This window comes from Schistocerca gregaria, chromosome 1 (genome assembly GCF_023897955.1).
Source record: "Schistocerca gregaria isolate iqSchGreg1 chromosome 1, iqSchGreg1.2, whole genome shotgun sequence".
In the NCBI taxonomy this organism is placed as follows: Eukaryota; Metazoa; Arthropoda; class Insecta; order Orthoptera; family Acrididae; genus Schistocerca; species Schistocerca gregaria.
This window is the reverse complement of record NC_064920.1, coordinates 519,245,660-519,263,091: the sequence shown is the minus strand read 5'-3', so window position 1 is coordinate 519,263,091 and position 17,432 is coordinate 519,245,660. Positions and strand designations below refer to the sequence as shown.

At 43.8% G+C, this 17,432-nt stretch overlaps 1 protein-coding gene across 2 annotated transcripts in view; it reads right to left on the bottom strand.

Moving 5' to 3' along the window:
- The window catches only part of LOC126354626 (inter-alpha-trypsin inhibitor heavy chain H4-like), a 99,785-nt gene extending 89,698 nt beyond the window's left edge, over positions 1-10,087 (bottom strand). The window contains exons 1-3 of one of the 2 annotated variants that reach the window (XM_050004397.1): positions 9,888-10,087; positions 2,277-2,443; positions 2,066-2,176 (exon numbers count right to left, since the gene is read on the bottom strand). In XM_050004397.1, the coding sequence (XP_049860354.1) occupies positions 2,066-2,176; positions 2,277-2,443; positions 9,888-10,007 (398 nt within the window). In that variant the 5' untranslated portion in view covers positions 10,008-10,087. The remainder of the gene's footprint in view (positions 1-2,065; positions 2,177-2,276; positions 2,444-9,887) is intronic. The other variant, XM_050004405.1, reaches the window with a different exon arrangement.
- Between the last annotated feature and the right edge of the window lie 7,345 nt (positions 10,088-17,432).

Below are 17,432 nucleotides of genomic sequence, written 5' to 3'. Positions count from 1 at the left end.
AAGAAGTCTTCGAGCCATTCACATACAATGAACTTATTCCATATGCTAGCACCTTCGTTAACAACCTGTTATGGGCCACCATGTCAAATGTTTCCCGGAAGTCTATAAATATGGACTCTGCCTACTGGTCTTCATCCATTTCGGAGTATATCATGTGGGAAGTGGACAAGGACAGTTTCGCACGACCACTAATTCCATGGTGACGTGTGGAGCTGGTCCGCAGATCTGTCGTACATACCAAAAGGCACCTGTTAATAATTTCTGCAGAATAAGTAAAAATTAGTTGCGATCTACCCCGCCTGGCTTCGTTCTACTACTTAAGGTCGCTGTCGTTCCAAAGCAGCCCCATAAATTAACGTCAGGTGGTGTTTGATGAAACAAAGACGTTAGCTGATCAACCTGTTGGGTCACGAAAGAGGATAAAGAAATCAGAATGCGCAAGAATAACTGTAATTGGAACAAACACTATAATTTTAGTGGTGTACTGAATGAAGCTCGCGAAGTTATGAGGTTACATAGAGAAGCCCACCTCAGAAACCGTTACGATAATCCGCTGCTACTGATGAAGATGATGAAAATTTTCGTTGAAGACTCATGGTTTTATTCTAATCTGCTGCGGCGATGATCCAAGAATTTTTCCGTTGCAACGATCGTCTGTCGGCTGTCTGTCTCGCTTCCATGGATATATAAAATGATTTGATATTTAAACTTATTTTACATCCAGATGGTAAATTTCAGGACATAGGTTCCTTATTAAGTCTTCATCTACCAAGTTCCCTCTAAAGCCGCTAGAACCCTGTAATCAGAATATTTAAGCATCCTGCTTGTATACTTTGCAGTCATGCACAGTCAATGAACTATGCATAAAACAAGTAAATTAGTTACAAACAACGGCCGGCAAACACTTATTAAACATGTAAACGTCACTATAGATATTCGTATTTAGGTAATGACATGTTCGGTATGTCTGCCATCATTGACGACGATGTGGCGCAGACGAATAGCGGAATTATGCAGGACCCGTTTAGGTGACGGAACATCGATGATGTCGATGGCCTCCTGAATGGTTCTTTTTAGCTCAGCAATGGATTGGGGTTATTGCTGCACACCTTGTCTTTAACATAGCCCCACAGAAAGGAGTCTCTTGTGTTCAGATCCGGAGAATATTGCAACCAATCTAATCGCACCGATTACACCGTAATTGGACACTGCACAAACACAGTCACCCTTTGAGGGCGAAGAGACTTCTCGATCGCGAAATGCGGATTCTCAGTCCCCAAAACACGCCAAATTTGCTTATTGACGAACCCATCCAAATCAAAGTGGGATTTGTGGCTAAACCAAGCAATAATAATTCCCATCATTCCCCCGCAGTCAAATGATCAGTTTGAAGCTCTTAAAGCAAACCATTCAAATGTTATAACAATTTTATTTCATATAATGGTCACCCTGTGTGGCGCATACATATGTTATGATCTTCATACTGTATTTCGCTAAGCTAACATAAATTATGGTTCAAATGGTTCTGAGCGCTATGGGACTTATAATCTGAGGTAATCAGTCCCCTAGAAATTAGAACTACTTAAACCTAACTAACCTGAGAACATCACACACGTTCATGCCCGAGGCAGGATTCGAACCTGCGAGGTTCCAGACTGAAGCGCCTAGAACCGCTCGACCACAACGGCCGGCCACATCTATTTTGGCTTGACATTAAGTGATATGGGTAATTCTGAATATCCGATTTTATATCTCCAAATTGGTGATATCTCAACAATTGGTTTTCGTGGTGTGTTTTGGAAAATGGCCACAGATGTTTTGCAAAACAAATCAACTCTTACATGTGCCATGTAGATCATCATCGTTGTTAACATCCTGTTTATTGTTCTGTTTTATGATTTCCGGCTTTAGATTTTCCTTTTGTACTGGCGACTTTCCGGAGGTCTCAAAGCATGAGCTAAGGTTGACACAGGAGAGACACAGCTACCTGTGGGCAAGCTTTCAGATATCTAGACGTGCGAGTCCACACATTACGACTGAGCGCTGAGAGAGCAGCCGCCGCTACCTGAGCTGCACGTGCGCGGCGCCCTGGCCGGCCCGCACGGCCTGCCGGTACTCCTGGCGCGCCTCCTCCTTCCCCTTCACGTACGCCTCGTACGCCGTGCCGTCCATCTCTCTGCAACAGCACAACACGACAGTCAAACCATCTCGTGACGCCGTACGGCAGAGGTGCATCACTGATTGCACGCGTCACTGCTAGCGGGTCTGCAACTCACATGACGAATCCCGATATGAAGGCCGTCTCCGGCAGGACGGCGTCGAAGCTGATTTCTCTGGACACGTTGGCGGTGTTGGCCACCCTGCTGGTGACCACAGTCCTGGCGTACCGGTTCCGCACGTGGCTCACCACGTGGAGGCTGTACACGTCCGGCGGTGGATACCCCTGAAACAAGGCTCAGCTTCAGTACTGTAGCAAGCTTACCCATTGCTTCCCCCTTTCCCCTTGTTTTTTCCATTTTTTGTCCCATTCTTCTCCCTCATTTCCCCCTCTTTCACCCTCAATTAACCCGCATTCACTCAGTTTTTATAGTCAGGAAAAAAAATTGAGTCGAACACAGATCTAGTGGATCTGTAATCTTATTGACTGCGCTACTTGATTGATTAATGGACTAATTGATTCTTTGTTGGCAGTTGGCCACTTCACCATATTGCCATCTCAGATGTCATCAAGTGACTTTTCTAGCATCTGGAACTTCCACTAAAAAATTAAGAAACGTTCAATTGATGCTAATTACAGGAAGAGGTTCGAGCTATAGATGAATCACGGATCAAACAGTCGCCATCAAGGGGTTCACAGCGTACATAATTAATGAGTTGGTAAATTTGATAGACGACTTCTCCCACAAAAGTATTTTTCCCACTATTCCAAGCAGATCGATGTGTTGCCAAGAATTAGGACTTTTTATTGGTGGGGGTCATCAAGAATCATACGCTACCAATCCAACTCGGAGCAAGTGTTTACCAGCAATTGGTTGGTTTCGGTGCATAGTGAAGATTGGTACGTGGATCTGCTGACATCTTAGTCGCTCCATATGCTGAACTCCGTTACCTTCAGGTTATGTGCATGGGAAACGCATGACACGAATTCGCTTGCATCCCAGAAGACGTGGGCAATTTTGGCAGTCTCTGTAATAACACGTGCTCGCGTCGATCCGACCGCCAGCTCAGCTATACTTCTGTCGTTCGCAAAATGCTCATGCGTTCGAGCCCTCGTTTTCGTCGCTTCCAGCCACATGGCTCAGTAACTGCCCGTTTATCCCAATCAGTTCACTCTCTAGATACATCTAGCAATATTGCCTAAGGACTGAAACGAGCCGTTATTACTTTCTTGCGTGTTTTATGTGTTTTTTCCCAGTGGCTAGTTTGTTTGTGTCAACAGTACTCCCTAACTGGGAATTCATAACCGTTTCCATATTGTGAAGGCTACCTTACCATTCCCATTGTGTTTGATGTCAAAATAAGGATTCTAATTCAATAGCTGCACCTCTGTTATTCTTCTGTAACGCTTCCAAATGTCCCTAAGAAGCTCAAACAATCCATTACTGAAGTGTTTACTGTCGCCTGCGAACTCTGATTCCGAAATGACAGGTAGTGTTGGCAGGTCAACTATTATTTGTCTGTAAAACTGCAGGAAGGAGTGACAGAGCTGCAGGAACGGTTGTGATCCTCGATAGGATTCAACTATCCAGTTTAGTTAAACTTGTCCTGTGTAATAACCTAACCCATCTTTTAGTTTATTAAACTCCTCACGAACGGTGAGGAATCAAAGCAATCAATTTCTCCAGGGCGTCACAGACCTGGAACATATACCAACTGAGTCTGTTTCTCACTCCATTCACAGTCTTGCACCTCCTTATGTTTACATGCGTCGCTGCTTGTTGGGTTTCCTCCTCGCTTAAGCAATGTGGCATATATGTCGTTAATCGCTCTAGTATACTTCTTTGAAGTGAGTGTATCTTTGTATTCCGTTTAAATTTTGGTTTTGATTGGAGCAGTTAACGGATCTATTGAATTCTGATCTACATGGGAAACGATATTTCGTGTGTTCGTGAAATCAATTTTTTAGCTTCGTACTTATTTTGTGCAAGTTACCTGATGATGAGACCATAGCGACATGTTCGCAAAGTAGTCTGAAACCGATGTATACCGAGGGTTTGGTTCAGCCACCTAACTCACCGAACTGCTACCGTTTCCTCTCCTCGCCCTCGATACAACCTATCCTCGCAAAGTGCCCGTGAATTATTCTTCAAGATTCAGGACAGGCGACTGTGTTGCATGGTTGTAGGTTATCTGTGGTGTCAAGTTTATATTATTGAGGCAATCAGGAAAAAAATCGTACCACCACAGCTGATACCTCCAGTACTAAGATCTTTTCGCTATCCTAAAAACTTACTACGCATGTATTTTATCACATAAATTGCATGTACAAGCCATCAATCTGGGAAATGTAATCCTCTGTAACTGATACCAAAGAAAACTTTTTATTCTTGGTGTGCCAAATAAAACAAATACAGAGAAAATGGGAATATAGTTCTACTTTATGTAGACGACTATTATATTTCATAAACGGTTCACGGTAGCGTAACTATTTTTGACAAGTCAACAAGGGTAAGAAGTTTGCATGACGTGTAATTCTCGTCCTTTTTTCTAATTAATAACATTTATATTTTTAATGGAATAATGTACCTCTTCCTGGCATTCGAGAGCCTTTATGGTTTGGTGCAGTTGCCTAACATCCATAATGTTAGCCATGACACTTTAGGCAATAATAACCTTCAGACATCCTTAACATGAAGGCTGAGCACGCCATAATTGTGCAGTCTCAAATATATAGGGACGTAAACGATGCATACAAAACATTGGCATCACTTTTTGGTTGTTCCCTGTTATTTTCGAGAAACATGTCGTCGTTATCATCAAGAGTGCATTATATTACAGTGCTACTTGTTACCGGAGGTCTTGAGCGAGGTGTGCATTAACTGATCTAAGAATCACCAGTTCATTGCAGTACAAACGTTTTGGTGTCGGGTACATCAGTAACTCAGGCGAATATAACCCTTTGCATCGCTTCATTGATATTTTCTTTTAGTGCAACTTGCATTTAGTTAAATTCGTATTACTTGCGGAAGCTTCGATAAATTTGAACAAATCATCGTGGGATAATATTTTTGCAGTGAGCTGAGTTGCTGGGTATGATAGCAGACAATGCACATGTCGACACTATGATCATATCGCGAAAACATTCAGAAGGAAGCCGTACATCGCCCAACTGTCTCTAGTGCTCAGTCTTGTCACAGTGATTTTAAAGCAAGCAGCAATAGGGTAGGTCTGTTGCAAATACTATATTGACTGTGCCATGAGACGAATTAATATGATACTCTAGAAGGCGCTCATGACTGCTGATAAGACACACATTTTGGTAACGTCGGCCAAATACCGGTGATAACGTATAGAAGGACTAGACCTTTTATAGGATGAAGTAATGTAGGAAGTATCCCTATTTGACTAAGGTTCATTGACGCTAGGGATAGTTCAGTAAATGGAAAAAAAACATGAAGAGCAGTAGGTTTATTTCATTTCAATATTATGCAAATTAAAGGCAAGAAGACAAACTGCTAGTAGATATTGACACTGACCTTATTTGTACCTCAGAGTATCATTTACGAAGGGAAGATATAGTAACATTTCCTTTAGAGAGGTACATCTGACTGATCCTATGGAAGGAGTTCGTTGCAGAAGGGAAGTGTGACTGAAGTCTTATTCAAGAGAGATGATACATTAAAACATTGTAAACACTAAATATTTGAAAGCTGAACAGGGGAGTTTGAATTTGCAGGGGAGAAAATACTTGTAGTCACCTTTGGAGATCTCCAGTTTAGACTACAGATTCAGAATTGACGCTGTTCTAGGTTCAGTTCTTAAAAAAGTTAAAAGGTTAATTTTATATGGCGATTTCAATGTAAACTTTCAGACTGAATCCCCAGAGGAAAAATGTTGATGGATTTACGTGCATCTTACAACTTGGTACAAAGGGTATACTTTCAAGTAGAGTTCAGGGAAACATTATCATGGTGATAGATATTATCTTCGTAGACTGGCACAGTGGAGAAGAATTAGTAACTGACTATCAGACCGCAAGGCACAGACCGTAATACTGAAAAGAAACACAGCACAGTCATATCCCAAAGCAGTAAACAAAGATTTAGAGATATGACTCCACTTGCAATGCAGACGTTTAAAGCCGATATCGAAAGGCTAACGTGGTAGCAAGTCTACAGTAAGACGACTTGTACGACAAATGTAACCGTTTTTTGCAAACCCTTAGTCATCTTATAATTACGTAGGCTGCAGTGGCCAGAGTCAGTCGACATAAAAGTTTTCTGGGTATGGTACAGTGTCATAATGTATAAAGCTACTGCTGCTGGAGAAAAAACCAACGTTTCGCCCACGCTTGCAGCGGCCTTCTTCTGTGTCTGCTGATACGTTCTAGTTATGAGGGGTCCCTTATATTTTGTTGTAACTATTCCCTGCGCATGCCCTTACGTCATAATTTTAAAAAAGATAGTTCGTTTCATTGGTCAGTGAAGGAAGAATGAGAGGGAACTTTATTTTAATAGGTTATTGCGGTGGAGGGAGAGCGTAACCTCTGTTGTCTCTTGGCTCTTGTGTTATGTGCCGTGATTGGTGGTCACCGTCGAATGAGAAGTTGGCTCCAGTTCACCAAATGCTGGACGTCGGCCGCGCGGCGGCAGCTACTCGCCGGTAGTGCTCGGGCCTCGTGTTGTCAGTGCGGTCTGTTGGCCTCTGATTGCTGTCAGCCAAGATGGGGCAAGCCTGAGTCCATCCTCCCTGTTCATGTTCTTATGGTGTTAAGTATTTCGATTGCCTCTCTGTTTTTGCGTTTCGTCATAGCCGGCTGCTTGGCCAACACACAGGCTTCGCTGAATTTTATTTCTTTTCCGAAATCTTGCTGATGTTCTGCCACTGCAGATTTGTTGTGCTGCCCTAGACGCATACAGCGTTCGTGTTCCCAAATGCGCGTTGCTATTAGCCTGCCTGTTTCGCCAATGTATGCCTCTCCGCATTCGCACTCCACCTTGTACACTCCTGCACTGTGTAATGCATCCACCACCACCCATAGCAGAGGAACTCGATCATCTGTTCTTTGGCACTCCATTCACAGCGCCTAAGTGATGCTCAAAACATTATATCTGAGCTTATAAGGCTACGCACAACGTTTCTAGCCAATGTCTACAGCCTTAAGTCGAGCCACACAGCCTTGTTGACGAAAATAAGTAAGCAAGATGAGCAAGAAATGGACAAATTGTAGCCAACAGTGCGCTTACCTTATGTGAAAAATGTTAGTGACTGAATAGGCAAAAATTTCCGCCGGGTTGGAGTGCAGCCGGCCTTCCACATTGGTCGCAGGATCCAGGACGTGCCGGACTCCACTGAGGACACGGGGGATGCATTACACATTGCAGGCGTGTACAAGGTGGAATGCGAATGTGGAGAGGCATACTTCGGTGAGACAGGCAGGCCAATAGCAACGCGCATTCGGGAACACGAACGCTATATTCGTCCAGGGCAACACAGCAAATCCGCAGTGGCAGAACATCAGCAAGACTACGGAAAAGAAATAAAATTCAGCGAATCCTGTTTGTTGACCAAGTAGCCGGCTACGACCAAACTCAAAATCAGAGAGGCCATCGAAATACTTAAATACCATAAGAACATGAACAGAGAGGATGGACTCAGGCTTGCCCCATCTTGGATGAAAGCAATCAGAGCCCAACAGACCGCACTGAAAACACGAGGCCCGAGCACTACCGGCGAGTAGCTGCCGCCGCGCGGCCGACGTCCAGCATTTGGTGAACTGGAGCCAACTTCTCAAAAAATGGTTCAGATGGCTCTGAGCACTTTGGTACTTAACATCTGAGGTCATCAGTCCCCTAGACTTAGAACTACTTAAACCTAACAGTACACAAATGCATGCCCGAGGGAGGATTCGAACCTGCGACGGTAGCAGCAGCGCGGTTTCGGACTGAAGCGCCTAGAACCGCTCGGCCACAACAGCCGGCGCCAACTTCTCATTCGACGGTTACTACCAATCACGGCACATAACACAAGAACCAACAGACAACAGAGATTACGGTCTCCCTCCACCGCAATAACCTATTAAAATAAAGTTCCCTCTCATTCTTCCTTCACTGACCAATGAAACGAACTATCTTTTCAAACTTACGACGTAATGGAATGCGCAATGAACAGTAACAACAAAATATAAGTTATACTGCATAGCTAGAACGCACCAGTAGACACAGCCGAAAGCCGCTGCAACAGTAGCCAAAACGATGGTTTTTTTTCTCCAGTAGCAGTAGTTTAAGATTATTGTCACATCTCACCTCACAATCTCAGGGAGAGTGATCGTATGAAGTTGAGTAGTACGGCCGCTTCGTCTTAGTCTAGCGGACACTAACTTGGAAGAGCAAAAGAAAGAAGGGAGGAAGACGGCGTCATTTCAGATGGAGCGCAAACTTATATTTTGGAATAATGGTGATGGTCATATGGGGATATGAACCGTTGTACTCCCGGATATCGGTCCAGTGCGTTATCTGTGTACCGATAGAGGGCACTGTGTATCGGTGACTCATAAAGTTGTACGTGCGACTGCTACGGTCGCAGGTTCGAATCCTGCCTCGGGCATGGATGTGTGTGATGTCCTTAGGTTAGTTAGGTTTAAGTAGTTCTAAGTTCTAGGGGACTGATGACCACGGCAGTTGAGTCCCATAGTGCTCAGAGCCATTTGAACCATTTTTGAACTCATAAAGTTGAGGCTGCTATTTTGAAAACCGTCTCTGATTTGTGTTGGATTTTAAAACGCCCATTATCGTATGTACTTCCCAGAGTAACAAAAAATAGTAACAGAAATCATCATTCATGTTTACGCAACAAATATAATACGAGAGAATTAAATGAATGTATCTGGTTGTGTTGGTTGGTAGCCAGTTACATAAAAAAAAACTAGAGCTTGAAATCGTTGGGAAGTTATTATTTGGCACGTTTCCAGTCGGTCGATTTGGTTTACATAGTGAAGGTCGTTAATGCTTGAGGCCGTGGAGGCAAACTACACGGAGACACAGGCATTCCGTTCGATTCTTGTTGGTAGATGAAAATTTCGCCACCAGTATTTGGCCAGCAACGAGGATGGAGAGTTTGGCAAACAATTTTTATCATCAGGTTTTCCGACGATGTTCTGGATTTAATTCAGCATGTGAATCTCTTGGTGGTGATCTAGACGCCGAATTGGAACGTTAAGCTCCGTGGGCCCCTTGGTGCTATTCGAGGAGAGTAGGATGACTGCCCGCACCGGATTTCGCCGTCTCCCGTCTGTCATCATCACACAGTGTGCGATTAAACCTGACATCAAGCACATCATTACAGTCACCTACAGTCTACTGATACGTTTACGACACAAGTCTCATGCAGCGCGAGTGAACAGACTAATGTGCGCGGAGGAAGGGAATCCTTTCCGATTGGTCGAACGAATCTAGTTAACTATCGGGGTCACCCAACGAGCAACGCAAGACGACTGTTTCTTTTGGTTCGGAATTTTACATTCCACGATCGCAGCGCATCCACGTGACTCACATACTTCGCTCACTGCAAAGGATAAACAAAAGCTCTTTTATACGGGGATTCTGAATTTTATGTCGCTTACGTCTCGAAAGTCTCTACTAGTACTGCAAACTCCTTGTGGCAGAGCACGCTGAGAATATCCTTGAGAACACCTCCCACAGGTTAATAAGGAATGACTGGCCACTTACCGGCGCCTCTTCAGCGGCGGCCAAGGCCAGCGCGAACACCGCCACGAGCGCCGCGGTAACAACTGCCTCCCAGGTGCGCATGCTGTCTGCGACTGGCCGGGGAGGCGCCTCCGCCTCCATATAAACCGGCAGCAGCAGTCGGCGCTACACCGGCTTTCGCAGAACGTGACGTTTCCAAACGCCGATTCCTGGAGGCACCTGACCGCTGCTGCAGCTTCTGCCATCTTCAATGAGCGCACATCGTACACACCTCGTTCGATCACCTCGCGAAATGTCAGCTCTCAGCTACTTTTTTTCCTGTGCTGGAAGATACATCGAGGACTACAGTTCTTGGAGAAGACGAAACGTCAACGTAGCAACTGTTAGAAAAACAATTTTCAAAAGAGCTCCACACTGATCTAAAAAGTGCTTTATATCTCGTTGACATTTCATCAACAAGTTTGATCCTTAAGAAGAAACTAAACTTCAAATTGACACGCTCGATAAGAAATGAGACGATATATGCATCGGAAATGATCATCGTTTCGACGAAGTAGATAATATTAATATACTTATTAGTACATACTGAAGGAAATCTTTGAACTCCTCAAACTGCCGGTAATTGAACTGATAGGTACAGTTTGGCCCCGGTTAGTTGCCTGTTTTATTGGTGCTGCTAGCAGTGCAGAGAATTGGCATTAGTTGTAAAGATATTCATTTGTACAGAGCGCTACCAACGTTTCCGCGTGTGTCACATCTGCTTTCGTAAAAGCACAATACATGGATAGTGTTGTGATCACTGCGACACACGTTCTGTGGTACCTTTCTGTCATTGGAGCCGGCCGGCGTGGCCGAGCGGTTCTAGGCGCTACAGTCTGGAACCGCTCGACTGTTACGGTCGCAGGTGTGATGTGTGGCATGCCTTTCCAAGTGTGACTTTCCCATAGACATCAGTTTGTGTATTCCTACTATAATGAGGAATACCCTATTGGCACCTACTGTGGCCGAGAGGTTCAAGGTGCTTCAGTCTGGAACTGTGCTGCTGCTACGGTAGCAGGCTCGAATCCTGCCTCGGGCATGGATGTGTGTGATGTCCTTAGGTTAGTTAGGTTTAAGTAGTTCTACGTTCTAGGGGACTGATGACCCGAGAAGTTACGTCCCATAGTGCTCAGAGCCATTTGAACCATTTGTCATTGGAACTCTCTGTCCTAATGCGGGGGAACGCCACGCCTCACACTGCCCATAACAGCCACCGCGCGAATTGTCAACTAATCATGAACAAGCAGCGCGCACTGCAGAGGGAATTATGTATAAAAACATGTATACGTAGGAAAAATAAGTGTACTTACGTTTGCAGCTGTCTGATTTCTGCAGTCACCTGCACTTATATTAATACATCTATCCGGTTTGAGTAGCTGGTATAGTGTTTGATTCTAGAGGATACGTGTATATTTGGATATGTTTTAAATTATTTCTTAAAGTAAGTCTTTTCCAATTTATTTTTCTTTTCTCAGACTGTGAACTTGAACAACGAATACAACCTTTCCGATTGCAGGACCTTTCTATGTGCTCTACTAAATTATTTTGTATTTGTAGCTTCATAAGCATGATTAATGACTTCAGTATAGAGAACTCGCTGTATTTCAAGTGTCTGTTGTTCAGTAAATCCTTCCAAGTGGTTGTTTGTTATCAAGTGGCGTTGCTTAATATAGGTTCATTATCAAAGAGTCAGCCTTAGGACTAATTTTCCGACCAGCTGTCAGTTACTCCCGACGTGTCGGATATCCGCTCGGTCCAGGCACCTTGCCACGGTTCGCGTGGCTCTCCCCCGTCGGAGGTTCGAGTCCTCCCTCGGGCATGGGTGTGTGTGTTGTCCTTCACGTAAGTTAGCTTAAGTTAGATTAAGTAGTGTGTAATCCTAGAGACCGATGACCTCAGCAGCTTGGTTCCATAGGAACTTATCACAAATTTCCAAGTTTTTGAGTGATTCACAGTTTTGTTCAAATGTATTATCGAAATTGTGCAATAACTTGTTAATCGTGATGATAAGAACTTTTCTACTTTACTCTGCCACGCGGTACATCTTTAATTATGCCATTATAGACAGAACGCTGTAACGCAACAAAAAATGTGCGTTACATTAAATATCTTTTTCTTTGACTGTCCTTCCTGCCCCCAGTACTCTTCTTTATGATAAAATATACTGCCAATTCGCAGGAAAATAAACATCTAGTACTTGTAACTTGTAAAGCATTCGACATTCAAGCAAGTCATGTGCATCAAGTAGAGGAATATTTCCCCTTCAGCCATGGTGGCTTATGTATATTACCGTTTGGGCCCTTTGAACTATACGCTGGTTTTACTGCTCAGTTTACATACTGAAGACATGTAGGAAAAGGGATTGTAAGCATAACTGATACTGTGAATACTTTTTATTGAAGCAAAGTCATTATCGAATAAGCACTACATGAAAATCTTGAAACATTAACGTTATTAGCGAGCTAAAACGCTCAAGTGTTAGAGATAAAGTACAGTTCTACTTGCGTGCTGATTGTTTACCTTTTATTTGTCTATTTATCGCTCAGATTCAGACTGTAACTACATTCAGTTACCGCCTCGAAGCACTTGGTTTAGTTAGTAATTAACTTTGTCAAGCTGTAATAGTAATTCTCACATTTTTGTCTAATAATCTTATTATGAAATCCTTGCTCCGGATTAAAATTTTATTGAGGTTCACCGTAACTTCGGCATCTCTAATGTCCCATTTAAAGCTAAATTTTAAGCACAACCTTAGATATCATTAAATAGGTACAAACACTTCAGTTAAACGAAAAAGTAGTGAAATAAAATATGTCAGGTTAAGGAATGCCGTACTTACACTCTTCCCACTAGGGCAGAGTGATTAAGCCTTACATCACAACTACTGTCATTTCAAGTTATTAATGTTTCATACTTTTGTATTTTGCCAATTGTACTAATGAAAAGTAATTAACAGAAGTATAAATGTAATTCTGGATAGTTCTTCAAATTTTTAGTAATGGCCATACCCTACATCTCTGATTGAGTTCCCGTGTCCAGGAGCTGGATACAATGTCTCCGTAAAAAGTTCATTCACCTCAAACGTCTGCGTCAACTGTACGCTTAGAATTTCTGTTCATAACATCGAAATCGCCGGAAATGACGTGCACGATTAAACCGTTCTGACGTCACTGGGAGGAAAGATATTTCCCCCTAGTAACAGCGCCAATTTTCTTGAAGGCGCGCAGGAGCAGGACCTTCCTGCTGCAGGCTGGAGTGCCCCGCGCCACGGGCATCAGTCGTGGGTTGGTACGACGCGGACGCAAGGCCGCCTATTTCTGCACGTCAGTCAACTCTTCCTCGAATTTCTCTGTGACCTCTGTAGTTGCTGCGTCAGTGGGGAGATATTTTGTAGTATCAAGAACTCATCATCTTCAGAAGTCAGAGGATAACACGTCTAAATAGAAGCTACGCCACATTCCCCTCTTCTTTTAGCCACAGCAATGCGGAAACATCATTTAATAGTAAGTGGTACTCTATGTCAAGCATATTTCCGTTACGTCGCACATAGACAATAACCTGGTAAAGATTAACAGAAGGGTGATTTTTAAAGGCATATAAGGAGTATACATTTTTGCCGAAAATACAGGAGAAAAGGAAAATATACGGATATTAAGATAATTAATAGTTAGTGCTAGAAGGTTACATCACAGTGACTGACAGATATTAAGAAAGATTTGATTACATATTAACTCGATTAAGGCAGCGTGGGATTAGCCGAGCGGTCATGGGGGGCTCCAGTCATAGAATGTGCGGCTGGTCACGCGCGGAGGTTCGAGTCCTCCCTCGGGCATGGGCGTGTGTGTTTGTCCTTAGGATAATTTGGGTTAAGTTGTGTGTAAGCTTAGGGACTGATGACCTTAGCAGTTAAGTCCCATGAGATTTCACACACATTTTTTGAACTGGGAGTGTCGGTACGTACGCAATAGCAAGCGCTACCACAATACTGCAAAGTACGGCTCCTAAAAAAGGCACTTTTCTGGGGTACTACTTCGGGTTCTATTGCTGACGGAAAGGTAAGGTCAATCGCTTTGGACAGACCTCGGGTTAGCGACAATTTTTATACCCAACAGAACGATCGTCTTGTTGCTGTTGTGGTTTTCAATCCTGAGACTGGTTTGATGCAGCTCTCCATGCTACTCTACCCTGTGCAAACTTCTTCATCTCCCAGTACCTAATGCAACCTACATCTTTCTCCTTAGTGTATTCATCTCTTGGGCTCACGCTACGATTTTTACCCTCCACACTGCCCTTCAACACTAGATTGGTGATCCCTTCATGCCTCAGAACGTGTCCTACCAACCTCTCCCTTCTTCTAGTCAAGTCATGTCACAAATTTCTCTTATCTCCAGTTCTGTTCAGTACCTCCTCATTAGTTACGCGATCTACCAATCTAATCTTCAGTAGTCTTCTGTAGCACCACATTTCGAAAGCTGCTATTCTCTTCTGTCTAAACTATTTGTCGTGCATGTTTCACTTCAATAAATAGCTACACTCCATACAAATACTTTCAGAAACGACTTCCTGACACTTAAATATATAATCGATGTTAACAAATTTCTCTTCTTCAGAAACGCTTTTCTTGCCATTGCCAGTCTACATTTTATATCCTCTCTACTTCGACCATCATCAGTTATTTTGCTCCCGAAACAGAAAAACTCATCTGCTACTTTAAGTGTCTCATTTCCTAATCTAATTCCCTCAGCATAGCCCGTTTTAATTCGATTACATCCTATTATCCTCGTTTTGCTTTTGTTCGTGTTCATCTTATATCTTCCTTTCAAGACATTGTCCATTCTGTTCAACTGCTCTTCCAGGTCCTTTGTTACCTCTGACAGAATTACAATGTCATTGACAAACGCCAAGGTTTTTATTTCTTCTTCATATATTTTAATTCCTTCTCGGAATTTTCCTTTTGTTTCCTTTACTGCTTGCTCAATATACAGATTGAATAATATTGGAAACAGGCTACAACCTGTCTTTCTCCCTTCCCAACCACTGCTTCCCTTTCATGCCCTTCGATTCTTATAACTGCCATCTGGTTTCTGTACAAATTGTAAATAGCCTTTCGCTCACTGTATTTTACCCCTGCCACCTTCAGAATTTGAAAGAGAGTATTCCAGTCGACATTGTCAAAAGCTTTATGTCTACAAATGCTAGAAACGAGTCAGGCAGCAGTAGCCGACTTAGACAGACGCAGCAACAGGGAAGTAACCGCTTTTGTGACATTTACGACTTCCTAAACAGGAGCGAATTTTATTGTATCATCTGTGAGTTTTAATAGTTTAGTTTCTTGAGTTTCTGCGTGTAAATTTAATATCTAATAGCCACATCTGTTGCGTTTTCGTTTGCGTAGGAAAGTAAACAGATTTTGTGATCTACTACAAGTTCCCAATCAGGGGCAAATTATTTAGTTTTACCTGAGTGCTTCGGTGATTAGGTTTTTGTATATCTGCTTATTACTAGACTCAGTTCATGCGTTTTCGTCAGGGTCTACAGTAGAGATGCGCAGCACGTGTCGATAGTCTGTTTATCTGCATTGTTTACTTTTCCACGATCTTTGGTATGGACAGGGACTGCAATTGTTGTGTGCGGATGCGAGCCGAGTTGGTGACACTTCACTCTCAGCTGCAGGCTGTGATGGCTTCGGTTACACAGCTTGAGGCTGCAGTGGATGGACACCACTGTTGTGGGCCGGCCGTGGGGATTAAATGGACGTCCAGCACCTCCGATCGGTCTTCACCGATGGCCAACCCAGTTATTGCTCGCACTGAGGCTGACCCTTCACCTGTGGTCGAGTGAGGGGTCGCCCCAGGGCGAGGCAGGCGGCGAAAGACTTCCTACGTAAAGCCTCCCCGGTTTGTCTGACAAACAAGTTCCAGGTGCTGTCTGTAGCTGAAACTGACGCTGAGCCAGATGCTGTCGCCTGTCCTGTTTCAGAGGAAACCACTCAGCCTGCAAGATCCGGGCACTCGCAGAGGGTGGGATTATTGGTAGATGGGAGCTCCAACGTTAGGCGCGTTATGGGGCCCTTTAAGGACTTGTCTCACAAGAAGGGTAAGGAAACCAATGTGCACTCCGTGTGTATATCCGGTGGAATCATTCCAGATGTGGAAAGGGTCCTCCAGGATGCCGTGAAGAGCACAGGGTGCAGACAACTACAGGTGGTTGCTCACGTCGGTACCAATGAAGTGTGTCACTTTGGATCAGAAGAGATTCTCTATGGTTTCGGGCGGCTAACAGAAGTGTTAAAGGCTGCCAGTCTTGCTTGGAAGCTGAAAGCAGAGCTGACCATTAGCAGTATACTCGACAGGACCGAATGCGGACCTCTGGTACAGAGCCGAGTGGAGGGTCTGAATCAGAGGCTCAGACAGTTCTGCGACCGTGTAGGCTGCAGGTTCCTCGACTTGCGCCAAAAGGTGGTTGGGTTCCGGGTTCCGCTGAATAGGTCAGGTGTCTACTATACTCAGTAGGCGGCTACACGGGTAGCAGGGGCTGTGTGGCGTGGACTGGGCGGTTTTTTAGGTTAGAGGGTCTCGGGAAAACACAAGAAGGGCTTCTGCCAGAAAGGGTGCAGGCTGAACACAGGAAGAACGTAGATACAGGAACCATTGGTATAAGAGATATAGCCGGCCGCTGTGGTCTCGCGGTTCTAGGCGCGCAGTCCGGAACCGTGCGACTGCTACGGTCGCAGATTCGAATCCTGCCTCGGGCATGGATGTGTGTGATGTCCTTAGGTTAGTTAGGTTTAAGTAGTTCTAAGTTCTAGGGGACTAATGACCACAGCAGTTGAGTCCCATAGTGCTCAGAGCCATTTGAACCATAAGAGATATAAATTGTCGTAGCTGTGTTGCGAAAGTACCAGAGTTCCAAGTTCTAATAGAAAGCAAATCGTTATAGGCACTGAAAGCAGGCTAAAGCCGGATATAAGCTCAGCGTAAATTTTTGCGAAGAACCTCACGGTGTTCTGAAAGGATAGGCTAAACATGTTTGGCGGTGGCGTGTTTGTTGCTGTCAGAAGTAGTTTAAATTGTCACGAAAGTGTAGTAGATACTTCCTGTGAGTTAGTATGGGCAGAGGTCATTGTTGGTAACCGGAATAAAATAATAATTTGATTACCGACCTCCCAGTTCAGATGATACAGCCGCTGAAAGGTTCAAAGGAAACTTGAGTTTAATTTCAAACACGTAGCCGACTTATATATTATAGTTGGTGGTGACTTTAATTTACCCTCTATATATTGGCGAAAATACATGTTTAATTCCGGAGGTACGCATAAAATAACCGAAATTGTGCAGATAGCATTCTCTGAAAATTATTTCGAGCAGTTAGTTAATCAGCCCACGCGAATAGTAAATAGTTGTGATAACACACTTGACCTCTTAGCAACAAATAATCCTGAGTTAATAACGAGCATGAAAACCGATTCGCCGGCCTTGTGGCCGAGCGGTTCTAGGCGCTTCAGTCTGGAACTGAGCTCTTGTTGCG